This window comes from Neofelis nebulosa, chromosome 5 (assembly GCF_028018385.1).
Source record: "Neofelis nebulosa isolate mNeoNeb1 chromosome 5, mNeoNeb1.pri, whole genome shotgun sequence".
Classification (NCBI taxonomy): domain Eukaryota; kingdom Metazoa; phylum Chordata; class Mammalia; order Carnivora; family Felidae; genus Neofelis; species Neofelis nebulosa.
In genome coordinates this window covers 100010857-100029453 of record NC_080786.1, presented here as the reverse complement: position 1 = coordinate 100029453, position 18597 = coordinate 100010857, and the positions used below count along the sequence as shown (strand labels likewise).

The window sequence follows — 18597 nt, the reverse complement described above, 5'->3', positions numbered from 1 at the left end:
CATAAATTTGGGTCAACATGTTAAGGGATATCTACTGTACATTTTTTTTTAAATGAAATGAGCTGTTGCACAGAAAACTTGAGAAAAGCATAATTAAATGCATTTTAAATTTATGGCATTCAGGGTGCCTGGGTGGGCTCAGCTGGTCGAGTGTTCAACTTCAGCTCGGGTCATGATCTTGTGGTTCATGGGTTCGAGCCCTGCATTGGGCTCTGTGTTGACAACTCGAAGCCTGGAACCTGCTTTGTCTTCCTCTTTCCTCTGTGTCTTCCTCTTTCTCTGCCCCTTTCCTGCTCATGCTTTGTCTCTTTGTCCCTCAAAAATAAAAAAAATGTGGGGCGCCTGGGTGGTGCAGTCGGTTAAGCGTCCGACTTCAGCCAGGTCACGATCTTGCGGTCCGTGAGTTCGAGCCCCGCGTCAGGCTCTGGGCTGATGGCTCGGAGCCTGGGGCCTGTTTCCGATTCTGTGTCTCCCTCTCTCTCTGCCCCTCCCCCGTTCATGCTCTGTCTCTCTCTGTCCCAAAAATAAAAAAAAAATAATAAAAAAAAATGTTAAAAAAATTTTTTTTTAATTTATAGCATTCATTCAGATGGTAGTTATTACAATTTAAGCAACTTAAGTTACAGGTGATAAGTTCTCTCATATTACTCTCATTCATTTAATGCCTCTTCTTTCTTCCTTCCCCCCAGTATTTTCCTCCTAATACAAGAGTTTGAGTCCCAATTAGGTTGTGCCCATGATGTTCTTATATTTTATTCCTGGCACCTAGATCAATTCTGGGTATTCTGGGTAAATGCATAGCAGGCACTTAATACATGTTAATTACTGTTGTTAAAGCAAGGGGAGAGTATGGTAGGAAAATGTATTGTGTAAACTGGACACTGAGACCTAATCTATTACCTAGATTAACTGTATCTATTACCTAGAATATTGCATCTAGAAGTCAGTTTTCCTAGAATCCCTGCCTTGGCTTCTGTCAGAGCATGCAAATCATTTTTAGTCCAAGATAAGAGTTAATCTATGTGTATGACTTGCTGACTCCCTGATGTCATTGATTCTATTTAGGCATACAATGTTTGCCTTCTGGGCATCTTAGATGAATTCCCTAAACTTGGCACCTATAGAATTTGAACATAAATTGAGATCACTCTGGGACTAATGGCCAATCATTATAGAGACAGATGTCACTGATGGAACACTTGAGAGAACCCTGTCCTAATGATAAGATCTTGCCACTGTTCTACTTCTGTTCCTCTCATCCTCATTAGATGAACATGGCAGAGTAACAGTATGGCATTTAGGCCGGATAGACTGTAGCAATAAGAGCTGATGCTAAGGAATGTATGCAAAGTATGTAATACCTCTTCAAGTCATACTAAATAGTAAAATCTTGTTAACTTTGCGGTAACTATCTCCTAAGCTGTCAAACAGAAGGTAGTTTTTCTCAGGAGGATAACTCAGTTAATTTTTACAGTGTACTTGATTACTGATGTTTACCAAAGATCATAAATACCCACTGAATGAGGAAATATCCTAAGTGGAAGGGAGACTTGAACTCCCTGAAGTCCAGCCATTACATTAGGGAGAGTAACATTTGTTTTTAAGTTTATTTGTTTATTTTGAGAAAGAGGAGGGGGGGAGCAGAGAAAGAATCCCAAGCAGACTCTGCACTGTTAGCACAGCACCTGACTCAGAGCCTGATCCCAAGAACCATGAGATCATGACCCCAGAGGAGATCAAGAGTCAGATGCTTAACCAACTGAGCCACCCAGGAGCCCCAGGAAAATAACACTTTGGCCTGCCGAACCAGCAGGCCTAAAGCTTTACCATGTCTCCTCTTTAATAGGGTTGAAATTTACATAGGACCGTCCAACTATCCCACATTGTAGTCTGATGGCTGTGGATTTACATGAAGAACCACACAGCATTTTATAATACTGTATTCATCAGGAGTCTTGGTTGCAGTCAAATCCATGTCAAATCAGGTCCAGTAAAAGCAAGGAGAGGAACATATTGACTTGTGTGATTGAAGAGCTGAGGGACAGAACATGACATTCAACATAGTTCATCAGGAGTCACGCTGCCTCTCACTATTGTTTTTCTTTGTATGTTTGTGTCATTGTCTCTTAAAGCACTGTGGGTGTCCTCCACATAGCTAGGGAGAATGGCCATCATGAGTGCTGGACTCACATTTCAGCTCTGACTCAATGGCAGAGCCAGCTGCCCATCCAACTTCAACATAATGACTGGTTCGGTTGGGGTCACTTGCACATTACTCACATAGTCATTATTCTCATAATACATACAATATATGGCCAAACCCGATCTCCTGTAATCAGGAGGAGTTCTATTATCGATAGTCCCAACAGAACTACATAGAGTGGGAGCAGATGGTTCCTCTATGTGCAAGGGATGCCGAACAGTGAAAAACAACATAATTCACTTCAAATGTTTATATACAGACTAATTTGATAGGAATAGCTAGAGTCACTGCCAACATCCATCCTCGTTTACTCCATTCCGGCCGCATTGGCCTCCTTGCTGTTCTTCAAATAAGCCATACACACTCTTGCCTCTGAGCCTTTGCATTTACATCTGGAATGCTTCTCTCATCTCCATCAGTCTGCACTCAAATATTACCTGTTCAGTGAGGATCACACTAAAATGCAACACTCTGACAGCTCTACACACACACACACACACACACACACACCCATGTGACTCAGCTTTAGCTATTTCCTAAGTATTTGTTATCTAATATAGTCTTTTATTTATTGTAAATTAATTAGTATTTATCATATTATTATCAAGACAATAACATGAGGACAGAAACTCTTTTTATTTACTCACTGATAATATCTCCAGCACCTAGTGCAGTGCCTGGCATATAATAGGTGCTCATTACATATTTGATGAATTAACAAATGATGGAATCTAGCAGGGATGCCTTATCATCTATTGGATAACATACACTACAGTATTATACAGGAGGGTAGATAATAGTACAGTATATGAATACGGTCCTCATTTATCGGCCTCCCCTGGCTTCTACAGTTTAGCAAAATACATCCTAACCTCCTTGCTGTGCAACTAGACCAAGGGTGGGATTTCCACAGTTCTCTGGGAGGAGCGATGCCCTTGGATCAATACAAGTCCTGTCTCACTTCCATGTTCTGTTTGCGCAATCTGCAAGACTAGGTGGCTGCTTGGTTCCCCAATCCACATTCCTTTTCCCCACTGGGATTTAAATCCTATTCTGAATCTAAACCCTGACACCCTGCCTAGGCAGGAAGCTAGATCCTTTGGAGAGGATGCTACTTCACCCAGATCACCTGGAAACATGATGTCAGTCAGAATATTACAAGAACACAGAAAGTACTATTGCAACATCCCATCCACTGGACTGAATCCCCTTTAGTACTGATTTGGCGGATTTTCCTGGACTTTGACAGTTCCCTCTTGGACTCTATATATAATTTCCATTGAAGCTCTACAAGGGAATTAGTTTTGCCTAGTGATGTGTACATCAACATCAACGCCAATGATCCGTGAGACTACCAGTTACTGCGAGGAATAAATGGCCCCGGAATCCACCAGAGCTTCACACGTTTGCTGCTTCGTTTGACACTCAAGGGCCACACAGCCCAGGTATCTTTTCACCTCTGTAAACCGTTAAACGGCCTCCCCACAGTGATACACAAGTCAAAGGCACAGTAGTCAGCGGGCCTGCGTGTGAAAGTCAACCACCAGCCTCCAATCCCCCGCCCCCACCTGCCTGCCCTTCGCCAGGAAACCCCAGCCCCCGTCTCCCTGGAATCAAAGCTCAGAAGGAAACGGGTGAGTCCAGATGAGACTACAATTCCCATCAGGCGTAGCGGGAGCGGGATCACGCACGCGCAGACCAGAACCTGGCCCTGTTGCCCAGCCGCGGGGCTTCTTGGAGAAGAAAATGGCAATACCGAGGCTGCGGCACGCCGTGAGGACGCTATTTGAGGTGCCAGCGGCGCTGCGGCGCTTGAGCCGAGCTTGCAGCACGTTCCACGCCTTCACCGACGTGCTCAGGCTGCCTAAGAGACAAATGACGAAGCTCGTGTTCCCACTCAGGGAACTCGAGCGGCAGCTCACACCAGACTCGAGGTTGGACCTTCACGTGAAGATCTTCGACCCGAGCCTGGAGGACATCTCCAAGGCGGAGGCCGTCTTCACGGCCACGTCCCGGAACCGCATCAGCTACCTCAGCTCCGCCGTGCGTCTCGACCACGCCCCAGCCCTCCCCAGCCCTGAGGTGAGAGCCACCGCCGCCCTCTGGTCGTGAAGACTTGGACAGGCATATTGCCCTCACCTGTTCTTGTCACCGAACGGGAGAGAAATGTCTAGCTTCGTGTGGACACATATAGTTATTTTAGCCAAAAAAGCACATAGAGTTAATAGTTATTTTGGTAATGAATATAGAAGATTTTAAAATATTGTAAAAACCCAAACCAAGCGTACAAAAAAAAATTTAACTGGCCTTTTATTATCGTTTTCCTTTTTAATTAAAGTGGGGAAAGCATGCCGAGAAAAATGAGACAAAGTGAGGAATATGAAAAGTATAATAGTTTCATAAATGTGGTGGTCCTTACCAATATGTAATTTTCACTCAAGCCAAAGTTCCGGCCGTGCAAAAATAAGAATTATATATACATGGCAATGATGTAGATTTTTTTAAAAACAACTTTAGTGAAGTTGCACGAGTGTGCATTTTAGGCGTGTCTTGCAGACCTCATTATCTATTTGCAGTAACTGCACCACTTCAGTGGAAACTTTCCTTCTAATCAGAACGGTTATGGTAGTTTATGTAGTCAGAACTAAGGACGTAGGTAAATCATTTAATAATTACAAGACAGCATCGTGTTTCCACTTAGGCTCTTAATTACTGGACTTTTTGTGTAATTTGTTTTTTAAAATTCAGTTTTACTTAGACATTATCATTGGATTTAATCTGGCAAAGCTTTTGAAATATATGCAGGACTCAGATCAATTCATGTTGAAGGACTGACCCCAGTCTTGTGAAATATATAGTGCCCCTGTCCCCTGTGCACTAAGTACCACCCACTCATATTGATAAGCAGAAATGCCCTTACAGATTTCCAAAACACCCCCGGGGCGGGGGAGTCATACTGCCTTCACTTAGAACCCTGATTGGTATTGTACCCCCTTCATACCATGTTAAGAAGCAGAGTCATGCATATTAATGGTTAGTATCAGGAACATTTTGTTTCTTTCTACACTATAGAGATCTAAAGGAGAAGAGCCTATTTGGAGCAAGAGAGGTCAAGAGGAAGGAATAACCTCGTAATTACAATGGTATTGCAGTCTACTCTGGGAATCGCAGCGGGGAAATGCAGTTTCAGGCATGTAGTTGTACTGTAGAGTAAGTTTTGTTGAAATGCATCTAGTTTTTAACTTAAAAATTTGTAAATATGGAATGCTTAATGATTGTCACAGACATTCTTGAGTAGTATACCGTCATTAAAGGCACAGGTTCTGGAGATAGATGTCCTGAGTTCAGTTCCAGCTTCTTCGCTTTCTAGCTGTATAATTTTGAGCCAATTATTTAGCTTCTCTCTGCCTCAAGTTTTAATCATTTGTAAAATGGGGATAATACTATTACCTCCCTTATAGGGATGTTGTAAAAAGTAAATCAGAAAATTCACGTTATGTGCTTTGAACAGTACCTGGCATTGGAAATCATTCAATACGTGGTAGCTGTATGTTAGAATTTGAGGTTTGACTAAATGTAAGCCACCTCGTTTCGTTTTGTTTTGTTTTGAATGTGTATTTATTTTTGAGAGAGAGAGCACAAGCAGAGGAGGGGCCGAGAGAGACAGGACGGTGGATCTGAAGTGACAGCAGTGAGCCCAATGCGGGGCTCAAACTCACGAACTGCAAGATCATGACCTGAGTCAAAGTCAGACGCTCAAGCAACTGAGCCACACAGGTGCCCCATAGGCCACCTTTTTACATGGCTAGGCAAGACAGTAGTTTGACAGATTTTTGCAGCTAATACAACATATAATAAAAATGTATATATAAACCTAGTATTCAGTTAGCTTCTTTTTTTCCTTGTATAAGGTGTGTTTTATAGGCAGAAGCAATGTTGGAAAATCCTCTCTAATAAAAGCCCTTTTTTCACTGGCGCCAGAGGTTGAAGTCAGAGTCTCCAAAAAACCGGTATGTTGAAGGAAAGGGATGGGGAGGTGGAATTTAAAAGAAACAGTATATTGAAATGTAAAATTGTCTGAACTATCTCTGAAATTGACTAAAATAACTAATAAATGTTGAGAGGTACAAGAAACCATACTTGCTAAGTTCCTAGAACAGGTCTTCTTTTTTTTTTTTATTTTTTTATTTTATTTTATTTTATTTTATTTTATTTTATTTATTTATTTATTTATTTATTTATTTATTTATTTATTTTAACGTTTATTTATTTTTGAGACAGAAAGAGACAGAGCATGAACGGGGAAGGGCAGAGAGAGAGGGAGACACAGAATCGGAAACAGGCTCCAGGCTCTGAGCCATCAGCCCAGAGCCTGACGCGGGGCTGGAACTCACGGACTGCGAGATCGTGACCTGAGCCGAAGTCGGACGCTTAACCGACTGAGCCACCCAGGCGCCCCTTCTTTTTTTTTTTTTAATGCTCATTTATTTATTTTGAGAGAGCACAAGCTGGGGAGGGACAGAGATCAAGGGAGAGAGAGAATCCCAAGCAGGCTCCACACTGTCAGCACAGAGCCCAGCGCAGAGCTCACACTCACGAACTATGAGATCATGACCTGAGCTGAAATCAAGAGTCAGACGCTTAACTAACTGAGCCACCAGGGTGCCCCTAGAAAGGTGATTTCTTTCAAATAAGTAGTAAAGTAAGACATTTCATTAATGCCTGTATATTTCCCTGAAGAAAAAGAAAGTATGTCTGTATTTATTTTAGTAGTCTTGAAAGTTTCTTGAGGAAATCCTTTTGTCCAGATCTTTTCCAAAGAGTTGCCATATAAAGTGTTCTTTTGCCATTCTATATTTACTTCTTTAAGAGTGATCGTTTAGTTTTACGCTGATTTTAGAGGAAACTGTTTTGAATTATTTTTTTCCTCCTATAAGCTTTTATATCTTGCAAACTCCTTTTTCCCTTTCTTCCCCTATTCCCTCTCTCTTTATACATAGATATAAATATATATACATACATACACATATACAATTAGACAGACCCAGGTTTACCCAGGACCGAATTATGTGATTATGTCAGCTAGTCTGCTGTAGTAACTTTCTGTCAGTTTTTAATTTTCTCTACTTCTTTCTCAGTGATGCAGACTGTACCAATATCTAAGATACCCTCTCCTTATTTTTTTTTTAATTTTTTTTTTTAACGTTTATTTATTTTTGAGACAGAGAGAGACAGAGCATGAATGGGGGAGGGTCAGAGAGAGACGGAGACACAGAATCTGAAACAGTCTCCAGGCTCTGAGCGGTCAGCACGAGCCCGACACGGGGCCTGACGCGGGGCTCGAACTCACAGACCGTGAGATCATGACCTGAGCCGAAGTCGGACGCTTAACCGACTGAACCACCCAGGCGCCCCAGATACCCTCTCCTTAAAACTCACCCCCAGTTCCCTTCACCTTGTTATATATTCCCACCAACCTTGTGCTCACTGCCTCCCTTTCCTTGCATTGGAACCCTTCCATGAAGCTTCACTAGTCTTCTCTTGCTCCCCATTTCTTCATATAGTTGATTCCCTGGCTCCATCGCTGATGCCGATGATTGTTGTCATTCATGAAACCTCCTATGCTTACGCCTACTCTGTCTTACCAGATAAACCAGCTAAATTCTCATTTCTAGGTAGCGTGGTTCCCTACTCTCTATTAGAGAACAATGGAAGAAATGTATTCTTTTTTTTAAATTTTTGTTAATGTTTATTTATTTTTGACAGAGAGAGAGAGAGACAGAGCATGAGCGGGGGAGGGGCAGAGAGAGAGGCAGACACAGAATCAGAAGCAGGCTCCAGGCTCTGAGCTGTCAGCACAGAGCCCAATGTGGGGCCTGAACTCACAGACCGCGAGATTTCGACCTGAGCCGAAGTCGGACGCTCAACTGACTGAGCCACCCAGGTGCCCCTGGAAGAAATGTATTCTTGACATTCCTGATTTGTCATTTTCCTATGGATAGACACATCAGCTGATGGGAACCTAAGCACTGTTTTTTAAAATCTTTCCTCTGGAAGTATTTGTTCCAAGTTCCAAACAATTGACTTTTTAAATTTTATATCTTAACTGTTTGTTTTCTGATTAATAGTGTCATTGGACACAAGACCATGATTTTTTATCATCTTTACATCATTTTAGTTTAACACATATTTTATAGTGTTGTATATGCTTTTAAAAAATGGTTTAATGAAAGCACAAAAACCATCTAATGAAACGTGTGAAAGATCTGATCCTAGGGAAGGAGTAGTCTCGGCGTAATAAACTATCAGGCTTTGCATCTAGGTTTTATGAAAAACTGTATGACTGACAGTAAGTATTTTTAGTTTAGCCAGTCTATGCCATAAGACAGAGAATCCCAAGCAGGCTGTGCCACTGACAGCAGAGAGCCCAATGTAGAACTTGAACTCATGAACCATGAGATCATGACCTGAGCCCAAGTCAGACATCTAACTGACTGAGCCAGCCAGGTGCCCCAATTTATTTCTCTTTAAAGTGGAGATCTGTTATTCATCAGAGAATATTAACTAATACAGTCACACCATTACAGGGTAACTTTTTATTGAGACAGAGCTAATGAAAAGACTCCAACATAATTTGGCTACATATTCTTAATCCAGAGTTCTTAAATCATATAGATTCTCTTAAAAATGAATTGGAGGGAAGAAGTAGTGTCATCGAAGCTTATCTCCAGCCACTTCTCTTTTATCTTCTTTGTCTGTATCATCATCAACCCAGCTAGGATTATATTCATAATACTTAGGCTTTTAATAAATTGAATAAAAATATTTTGAGTCATTAAATATATAAAGGACACATATACCTGTATATATTTGTATATTTTAGTTAAAATATAGTGCAGTATTGGTTTCAGGAGTAGAATTCAGTGGTTCTTCACTTATATATAACACCCAGTGCTCATCACAACAAGTGCCCTCATTAATACTCCTTAACCATCTAGCCCATCTCCCACCCACCTCCCTCCATCAACTGTCAGTTCTCTCTTGTTAAGACTCTCTGGTGGTTAAGGACATATTTTAACAAAGCTTTTATTTTTCCATTTATTTTATCAGGGGCACACAAAGAAGATGAATTTTTTCAAAGTTGGAAAATATTTTACATTGGTGGACATGCCAGGTTATGGCTATAGAGCTCCTGAAGATTTTGTTGACATGGTAGAGACCTATCTAAAAGAACGAAGGAAGTAAGGAAAAAATTTTCTTGTAAGTTTAATCCAAAAGCACGTTTTCATTAATGGAATATTCTGCACCGTATGACTCTGCATTATCAAGTGACTTCTTTTAGACGGTCCATTTTAGTCTCATAATATTCTACAGTACAGCATGTAGGGCCAAGGTGTATACTGCTTGCTTAATTTTTTCTTGTAGATTAGCTTAATTTTAAATTTAAGTGTTTTCCTAAATTGAGACTATAACTAGTTTTTCAGCAGAGTTCACTAATGTTTTTATATCAAACTCTTAGCTGACTAATTTTGAAAATAAAGATTATTGGTTATTGTGGTATTTACCACATTTAGATAAACTTCAGTGCATTTTAAAAATACTTCTGACACCACATCCTCAGTAAATGTAACTTTCTTTGGTCTCCATAGGTAGTCAAATGGCAGTTTTATGTTTCAAGCATTGTACAACATATAGAGAAATTAATGTTAAACTTTTGAATTATAAAAAAGTATAAGTATCTTGCTTGTAGCTTTACATAGAAACTAAGATGAAATATTTACACACAAAAAAATACAAAACATAATGTGTCTGGTTTCCGTTATTTGTTAGTCTTAAAATAATATTTGAAAATTTAGACGTTTTTGTGACAACATCGTTAATTGGCTTCATGTCTCTCCCACTAGAGTTCAAGCTTTTAAGGGAAAGGACTAATTCATCTTTGTATCTAGTCTTAGGCAGAGGATCTTAGGTTCAATACATGGTATTAAAATAAATTAATATTTAGTAAATTTAGTTAATGAAAGTAACAGCATTGAGAGTTATTGGATTATAGAATGGACTTCCTAGTGAACTGAGAATTCCTTTTGCCTGAAGAAATTTTTAAATTTTGGAATGCAAAATTATTCAAAGGAAAATTTCTTAGGATAGTAAAGGCCAGGGGAGAAATGAATGAGTGTATTTTATATTGTCATTAATTTTTATTTCTGCATTCTTACAGTTTGATGAGAACATTTTTGTTAGTGGATAGTGTTGTTGGAATTCAAAAAACCGACGGTATTGCCATAGAAATGTGTGAAGAATTTGCATTACCTTATGTGGTAAGTGTTTCTTTCAAATCATAGTTGCAGTTAGAAATACCAGTTTGTGTGCATGTGCAAATGTGTGTGTGTGTGTGTTTGGTGAAAGAGCAGGTCTTGTCTCCGCAAGAGTCCCTTTTGACTAATCTTTTTGATTATCAGCCAGTAAGACAAGTTGTGTGGTACTTTTATTCTCTTTTCTCTCCCTCAGCCTTAAGGTTTCGAAATTATAGTCAAAGTAAAGTATTTTCAAGTTGTGCTCTTCCCTTTCATTTTTTTGTGGCAATATAAATATTTGTCTAAAACATGTTAGTAGTTCTTTAACAGCAGTTTGGCAAGTAGTACTTACCAAAAATGTAAATGAAATTGCAACTGAAAATTCGCTAAAGTGATTTGCAATTTAAGAACCATTGCAAGAAAATAGGCTCCAGCACACACAAGTAGGATTTTTACATTCTTAAAGAAAACAAAATTTCTTTCAGGAATATCTTACCAAGGCTTTTTCTGTTGTTTGTCCTAGAATAGAATACAGGTTAGTAGGTTGGTATCCACATTATTTTGCTTTGTGAGTTTTGCAGATAAGATAGCACTCTCAAGTTTCTTTCTAAGGAAGAGTGAAGAGTCCATTGACTATAATTTGGTTTCAAAAAAAGTTAGGAAACCACTAAAATGTAGCAGTGGAGTTGAATGCAAATCAAACCATGTTACTAATCGGCAGCATTTTTGTATTCTTGGGGTTATGGAATTGGGGTTTGCAAAAGCTCTGTGAAGCATTAGTGATAACTAGTTAGTTATGAGAAGTCAAAGGTCTGATAAAGTCCACATAGTAGAAAATACCCAAATAGTGCCAAACTGGTTTTATTAAGTGATACAGTATTCCTTATTTGGTATCATAGGTACCAGTTAGTGAAATTGTATATTTTTCTCAGTTCAACTTTAAGGAAATAACTATTTTCTTCTTTGGAAAAGAGCTTGTGATAGAGGAATTATGTTTCCTTTTAAATATCAGCATATTTAAAGATAATAATAACAAAATATATAAATAAATATCAGCTTTTTTGCTTTTATGAGGAAAGATTGCCATTTGGAGGGATTCACAAGTAATTAGAAACCACACACTTTCTGCTTCTCACTTCTTTTACCATTAACATTTTTAATAACTGAAAAGCATAAATGATGAGTCAGGAAATATAATTTTATAGAAATTCCCCAGGAAAATATGATAGATCAAAGTCGTTTTAATTCATTTTATAATCATTCCTACAACTGTATCAGATACAAGATACAAAGAGCCTGATTTCTTTTTTTTTTTTTTTTAATGTTTATTTATGTTTGAGAGAGAGAGACAGAGTGTGAGTGGGGGAGTGGCAGAGAGAAAGGGAGACACAGAATCTGAAGCAGGCTCCAGGCTCCAGGCTGTCAGCACAGAGCCCAAAGCGGGGCTCGAACTCACAAACTGTGAGATGATGACCTGAGCGAAGTTGGACACTTAACCAACTGAGCCACCCAGGCGCCCCAAATAGCCTGATTTCTAGGGGTTTTTCTTAACATTATTACATGAAAGACAGAACCATTTTTTAGGTCAAAAATGATGATGTTGGCATTTTTATATAGATCAGCCTGATAATGCTCACTGTGTATCTTAGTTAACATGAAATATATAGTGATCATATGCAACATTTGTCATACATCAATTGCAAATATGACTCAAGGGTCCTTTTCACTGGTCTTGAATCCATGATATTATGGCCCTGTGTAGTTAAAGCACTATTAAATAGAAATACGTAGTATATGCTTTATCCATTGTATACATGCCTTTTTTTTTTTTTTTTTAATGTTCATTTACTTATTTTGAGAGAGAATCCCAAGCAGGCTCCGTGCTATCAACACAGAGCCTAATGCAGGACTCGATCTGACAAACCGTGAGATCATGACTGGAGCTGAAATCAAGAGTTGGACACTTAACTGACTGAGCCACCCAGGCACCCCAGTATATTGCATATATTCTTATTTAATATTCATGGTAACTCCTTTAGGGGGTGTTGCTTTTATTTTATAGATGAAGAAACAAGAGAGATTAAGAAACTGATAAGGATCTACTAGTTACTAAAAATTTGTAGTGAAAAATGTGCAAAACTGTGTATTAAAAGATACTTTATTTCTAATGCTTAAATATTTGTTTTCTTACAGATGGTATTAACAAAAATTGACAAATCTTCCAAGGGACATCTTTTAAAACAAGTGCTTCAGATCCAGAAATTTGTTGACAGAGAGACACAAGGATGTTTTCCTCAGTTGTTTCCTGTAAGGTAAGAGTTGAATTGTTTTTCTTACTTTTAGGTACTCACAACCTTTAGTATTAAACAGTGTTTCTTAGATTGAGGTATTACTTAACATAAGAGGAGTTTGGAAAGCTATGCATTTAGCCATGATTTATTGGCACAACCCATCAGCACTTTTGTTTTTTCCTTCCCTCTAGTTTGTCTTCTTCTACAGGCTCTTGCTAGATTTTCCCTAGGTATCTTCATTTTCTTTCTGCCTCAGCCTAGCTCAACCCTAGACTACAGAAGTGAAAACTTTTTACTTCTTAAAATCAGCTAAATAGCAACCACAATATACTACCATGCTTTTCTCGGTTTCAGAGAAAAACAAATTATCTTTATGGTACAAAGCTCATTCGGGCTGTGAGGGATAAACATTTTTCTTTAAAAGGACCATATGTAAAGAAGAAATGCTTCATATAAGTTAGAATTAAGCACTGGTAGCAGACAAAATGATGATTTCTTTAGCTGGCAATTTTGAGCTAGTTGATGTCGTTTAGTGATGAAACATGAGTCTATACTTTGAGCATATACCTGGGATGTAGTAGGTAACTTGTACTAGAGCACAGATAAAGTGCCATTCCCGTATGATTTTCTCTCTCTTAACTTCTTTGTGGAAGGCACTATGGTATTTGCTATGAGAAATAATAAGACCAACTAATACTAGGTTGTATATAAAACTGTCCCGTAATCATTCATTCAAAGTCCTGCCAATCCAGATCACATTTAAATTGTTTGTAGTTGTGAACATTCCTGTCAAAATCCTTCATTCATTCATTCCTACAAAATGGTCTTCTCTCTTGACTTTCATTCAAGGGTTTAACCCGTTTATTTGTCTATATCCTATCTATATAATAGAGACTCCTAGGGGCAGGAATGAAATCCTACTTCTTACAGCCCTGAGCATTGTCATAGCAGGACAGCTGTTTATTCTGTTTAATAAGAAGGAAGTGAGACCTCAGCTAAAAAAGCAGCAAAAACATAAGATGGGCAGATTATGGCTTAATAGCAGCATTTATTGGGAAAAAAATTAAGTTTTAGTTGACTGTAAGCTGAATTTGAATTAACAGTATAATGGGGCTGGGGAAAAACTGACAATGTTTTCTTGACCTATATTAATAGAATTATAGTGTCCCAAACAAGGGAATGATCAAGCAGTAGTCCCACACTGCTGTGAGCTATATGCCATCAGATGAGTCAGGTTAGGTTGTGACTTGACATTAAGAGCAACTAGAACTATCTGAAAACAGATGGTCTTGGGGAAGGTTACATCACTACATCACTCATAAGACTTACCTGATCCTCACAATAAACATCTCTATTTCTAGTTAAGGTTGCAAGTCAAAGAAGTGAAGTGAATTGCAGAGAGTTATCTGTTTAAATAGAACATGGGCTTTGGGGTCAGAGAGCCTTTATTTTGCATGATTCTTCTTATTTCTTGACCATAGATTTTAAAGTAACTTATTTCATTTTCTGAGCCTGTTTTCTCACTAGTGAAAATATGATTATTAGAAGGATTAAATACAATGTATTGTGACAGATATACACACAGCCACATAATAAGTGTTAGTTTCTTTTCTTGCCAAAAGTCAGTCAGTAAGTGGCAGGGTTAGGCTAACAACCCAGGTTATCAGATTCCCAGTACTTTTTAGAAACATTCTCTTCTTGAGACATGTCAGCATTCTCTGCTGCATGACCTTAGAATCACTGCTGCCACAGAACTCACCATAAGTGACCAAGGCTCTGCAGAAGCCATACAACACTCAAAGGCTAAGACTTGAGATGCGGGATCTGGTGACTTTCAAGAACTTCACCATTCACTATACCATAGTGACCACATACAGGAATTTGTCAGACTGTATTCTGTACCTCTCAAAACCCAATTCAGAAAGTAGAGTTGTATACATTTGTTGGTCTTATGTGCATGACCAAGTCCTAGTCCATCCCTCTAGAAAGAAGTTTGGCCTGTTCACAAAATAATTATTATGAGAAAGCCCGGTTTTGTTTCCTTCTTTTCTTATATCATCCTTATAAAAGAAAGGTGGGAGTATAGTCCAGAAGGCTTTGGCCTTTAAGGCTGTAGGCAAAAGCTAAATGCTAAACTTCATGACAGAACTCTGCCCCAGTTGAGTAGAAATGTATAAATGGTGAAAGGCCCCTAAAGATTAATGCTGGGATCAGTCCGTTTTAATAACTGGCATGGAAGAAATATGTAAGTAAGTAGAGTGCAATTGCTCTCTATGTAGTGGGATTCCAAGCAAAGAGAATGTACTCCAAGAACAGAATTACAGTAGTTGACAGAAATGTTGCAGATGAGTTCAAGATGCCATAATTAGTGTGTGGACTACCCAGCTTGTATCTCTCCTTTAAACCATATAGCTTCATTTATGACCCAGGAATCATTATGGGCTATTTTCAAGCAGGCAGTTTTGGTTAAAAACTCTAAAATGCTGTACTTTATCAAGAATGGAATTAGCAGTGCAGTAGAAACTATTCTCCCTGTTTTATATATAGGTGTATACCAGTCCTGTACCCATAAAAGTCATAGTGTATCCATAAAGTCCATGTATCCTGAGAAACCATGTGCTCACTTCTATGCTGACAAATGGATGGATGCATATGGATGGATATAGCAAGACAGGTGGATAATAACAGACATAGTAATGGTGATGATGATTTTTAAAAATAATGAAAAAAAGGTCCAAGTTATCAAGGTTATTGAATCTTTGTCACAAAAAGAACAAACTAAAGAGATCAAAACTTTTAATCTGGGAAATAAAAACAAAATAGAAGATGTTCCAGTGGCATTTTTCACAGAAATAGAACAAACAATCTTAAAATTTGTATGGCATCTCAAATAGCCAAATCAGTCTTACAAAAGAAGAACAAAGCTGAAGGTATCATAGTCCCTGATTTCAAACGATGCAATAAATCTATAGTAATCAAAACAGTATGGTACTGGCATAAAAAAAGGCACATAGATGAATGGAACAGAATAGGGAGCCCAGAAATAAACCCACACACATATGGCCACTATGACAAAGGAGCCAAGAATATACAGTGATAACTGGGCATTGTCTTCAATAAATGGTGTTGGCAAAACAAGACAGACATATGCAAAATAATGAATGCAGTAATGAATACAATTCAGCCATAAAAAAGAATGAAATCTTACATCATACACAAAAATTAATTCAACATGGATTAAAGACTTGAATGTAAGGTGTGAAATGATAAAACTCATAGAAGAAAACATAGGCCCTTAACATCAGACTTGGCAATGATATTTTGGATGTGACACCAAAGGCAAAGGCAACAAAAGCAAAAATACACAAGTGGGACTACGCTGAACTATAAAAAGCTTTTGCACAGCGAAGGAAACCATCTTCAAAATGAAAAGGCAACCTACTGAATGAAAGAAAGTATTTGCAAATCATATATCTGATAAGGGGTTAACATCTAAAATACAAAATTCCTAAAATTCAATAGCAGAGACAAAAAAAATGTGATAAAATTGGGCAGAGGATCTTAATAGACATTTTTTCCAAAAAAGACACACACATGGCCAAAAGAAAAAGGTGAAAACATGAAAAGATGTTTAGCATCAGTAGTCATCAGGGAAATGCAAATCAAAACCACAATGAGATACCACCTCATACCTGTTAGCATGGCTATTATCAAAAAGCCCCCTTGCCCCCCAAAAAAGGCAAGAAATAACAGCCTTTGGTGAGAATGTGGAGAAAAGGGAACCCTTTGCACTGTTGATGAAATTGGTACAGCCACTATGGAAAACAGTATGAGGTTCCTCAAAAAATTAAAAATAGAACTGCCATATAATCCAACAATACCACTTACAGGTATTTACTTGAAGGATACAAAAACACTAATTTGAAAAGATATCTGCACCATGTTCACTGCAATATTATTTACAATAGTTAAAAAATGGAAGAAACCTAACTGTCCGCCTATAGATGAATGGACAAAGAATGGGAAAACACACACACACACACACACACACACACACACAATGGATACAATTCAACCATAAAAAGAATGAAATCTTGCCATTTGTGACAACATGGGTGGATATTTGGGGCATTATGCTATATGAAATACGTCAGGCAGAGAAAGACAAGTTACCATAAGATCTCACTAATATGTAGAATTTGAGAAATAACAAAACAAGATCATAGATACAGAGATTAGTGGTTGTTAGAGTAAAGGATGGGGGATGGGAGATATGGGTAAAGGGGATCAAAAGGTTCAAATTTCCAGTTATAAAATAAGTCATCAAGATGTAATGTGCAGCATGGTGACCATAGTTATTAATACTGAATTGCATATTTGAAAGTTGATAAGATAGCAGATCTTAAAAGTCCTCATCACAAGAAAAATTATAATGATGTGACAGGTGGTGACAGATGTTAACTAGACTTACTGTGATTACTTCACTATATATACAAGTATTTAATCATTATGTTATACACCTGAAGCCAATGTTACGTGTCAGTTATACCTCGATTTAAAAAAAAAAGCACTTTGTGAAGTAAAAGGCAAAGTAGTAATGCATTGAAATTTTTAGAATCCTGAAGGAAATCGATCTGATACTGTGAATCATCAGAATACAGCAGGCTGGTGGGAGAGAGGAAATGCAGGACAAATTAAGACATTCTGTTTCATACATGGAACTCAAGAGGTTTTAAACAGTTCTTAAGTTGGATGAAGTCAAATCTGTTATTATATCTGAAGTAAAGAAGAAAATGATTTTTCTTTTTTTTTCACAGTTCTGTGACCTATTCTGGAATCCATCTGTTGAGATGCTTTATAGCAAATATAACAGGAAATCTTAAGACTGATGGCCTGTAGTTTAGCTGAAGATTCAAAATTCTCTATGCCAACTGGAGTTTTGAACATCAATAATTTCAACATTTTTTTATATTAAATATAATTTATTGTCAAATTGGTTTCCATACAACACCCAGCGCTCATGCCAACAGGTGCCCTCCTCAATGCCCATCACCCACTTTCCCCCCTCCCCCACCCCCCATCAACCCTCAGTTTTGTTCTCAGTATTTAAGAGTCTCTTATGGTTTGCCTCCTTCCCTCTCTGTAACTTTTTTTCCCCCTTCCCTTCCCCCATGGTCTTCTGTTAAGTTTCTCAGGATCCACATATGAGTAAAAACATATGATATCTGTCTTTCTCTGCCTGACTTATTTCATTTAGCATAATACTCTCCAATTCCATCCACGTTGCTGGCCAGATTTCATTCTTTCTCATTGCCAAGTAGTATTCCATTGTATATATAAACCACATCTTCTTTATCCATTCGTCCGTTGATGGACATTTAGTTCCATAATTTGGCTATTGTTTAAAGTGCTGCTATAAACATTGGGGTACAAGTGCCCCTGTGCATCAGCACTCCTGTATCCCTCGGGTAAATTCCTAGCAGTGCTATTGCTGGGTCATAGGGTAGATCTATTTTTAATTTTTCAACATTTTTTTTTAATGTTTTGTTTTTGAGAGAGAGACAGAGAGACAGAGTGTGAGCAGGGAAAGGGCAGAGAGAGAGGGAGACACAGAATTTGAAGCAGGCTCCAGGCTCTGAGCTGTCAGCACAGAGCCTGACGTGGGGCTCAAACTCTTGAACCTCATGATCATGACCTGAGCTGAAGTTGGAAGCTTAAACAACTGAGCCACCCACGTGCCCTTCAACATTATTTTAAATGTTGTGTGTCTGTAATTTGCAGAAGGATCATTTCAGCTATAAAACTTGCA

At 38.3% G+C, this 18597-nt stretch overlaps 1 protein-coding gene across 2 annotated transcripts; it reads left to right on the top strand.

The window, feature by feature from the left end:
- The first annotated feature begins 3843 nt into the window (after positions 1–3843).
- Positions 3844–17781, top strand: GTPBP8 (GTP binding protein 8 (putative)). 2 transcript variants are annotated; one of them, XM_058731407.1, is made up of 6 exons: positions 3844–4285; positions 6115–6213; positions 9314–9444; positions 10422–10521; positions 12691–12809; positions 17606–17781. In XM_058731407.1, the coding sequence occupies exons 1-6, from the start codon at positions 3848–3850 to the stop codon at positions 17685–17687; spliced, it is 969 nt and encodes a 322-aa protein (XP_058587390.1). In that variant the 5' UTR covers positions 3844–3847; the 3' UTR covers positions 17688–17781. The 2 variants fall into 2 exon arrangements, with proteins under 2 accessions (XP_058587390.1, XP_058587391.1); XM_058731408.1 differs by lacking the exon at positions 6115–6213.
- The last annotated feature ends 816 nt before the right edge of the window (positions 17782–18597 follow it).

Bases quoted from the DNA above. Each gene is read 5' to 3' on its own strand.
- GTPBP8 (XM_058731407.1), top strand. From the start codon at position 3,848: ATGAGACTACAATTCCCATCAGGCGTAGCGGGAGCGGGATCACGCACG. The intron at 9,445-10,421 runs GTAAGGAAAAAA...GCATTCTTACAG, and splicing joins TATCTAAAAGAACGAAGGAA to TTTGATGAGAACATTTTTGT. The intron at 10,522-12,690 runs GTAAGTGTTTCT...GTTTTCTTACAG, and splicing joins AATTTGCATTACCTTATGTG to ATGGTATTAACAAAAATTGA.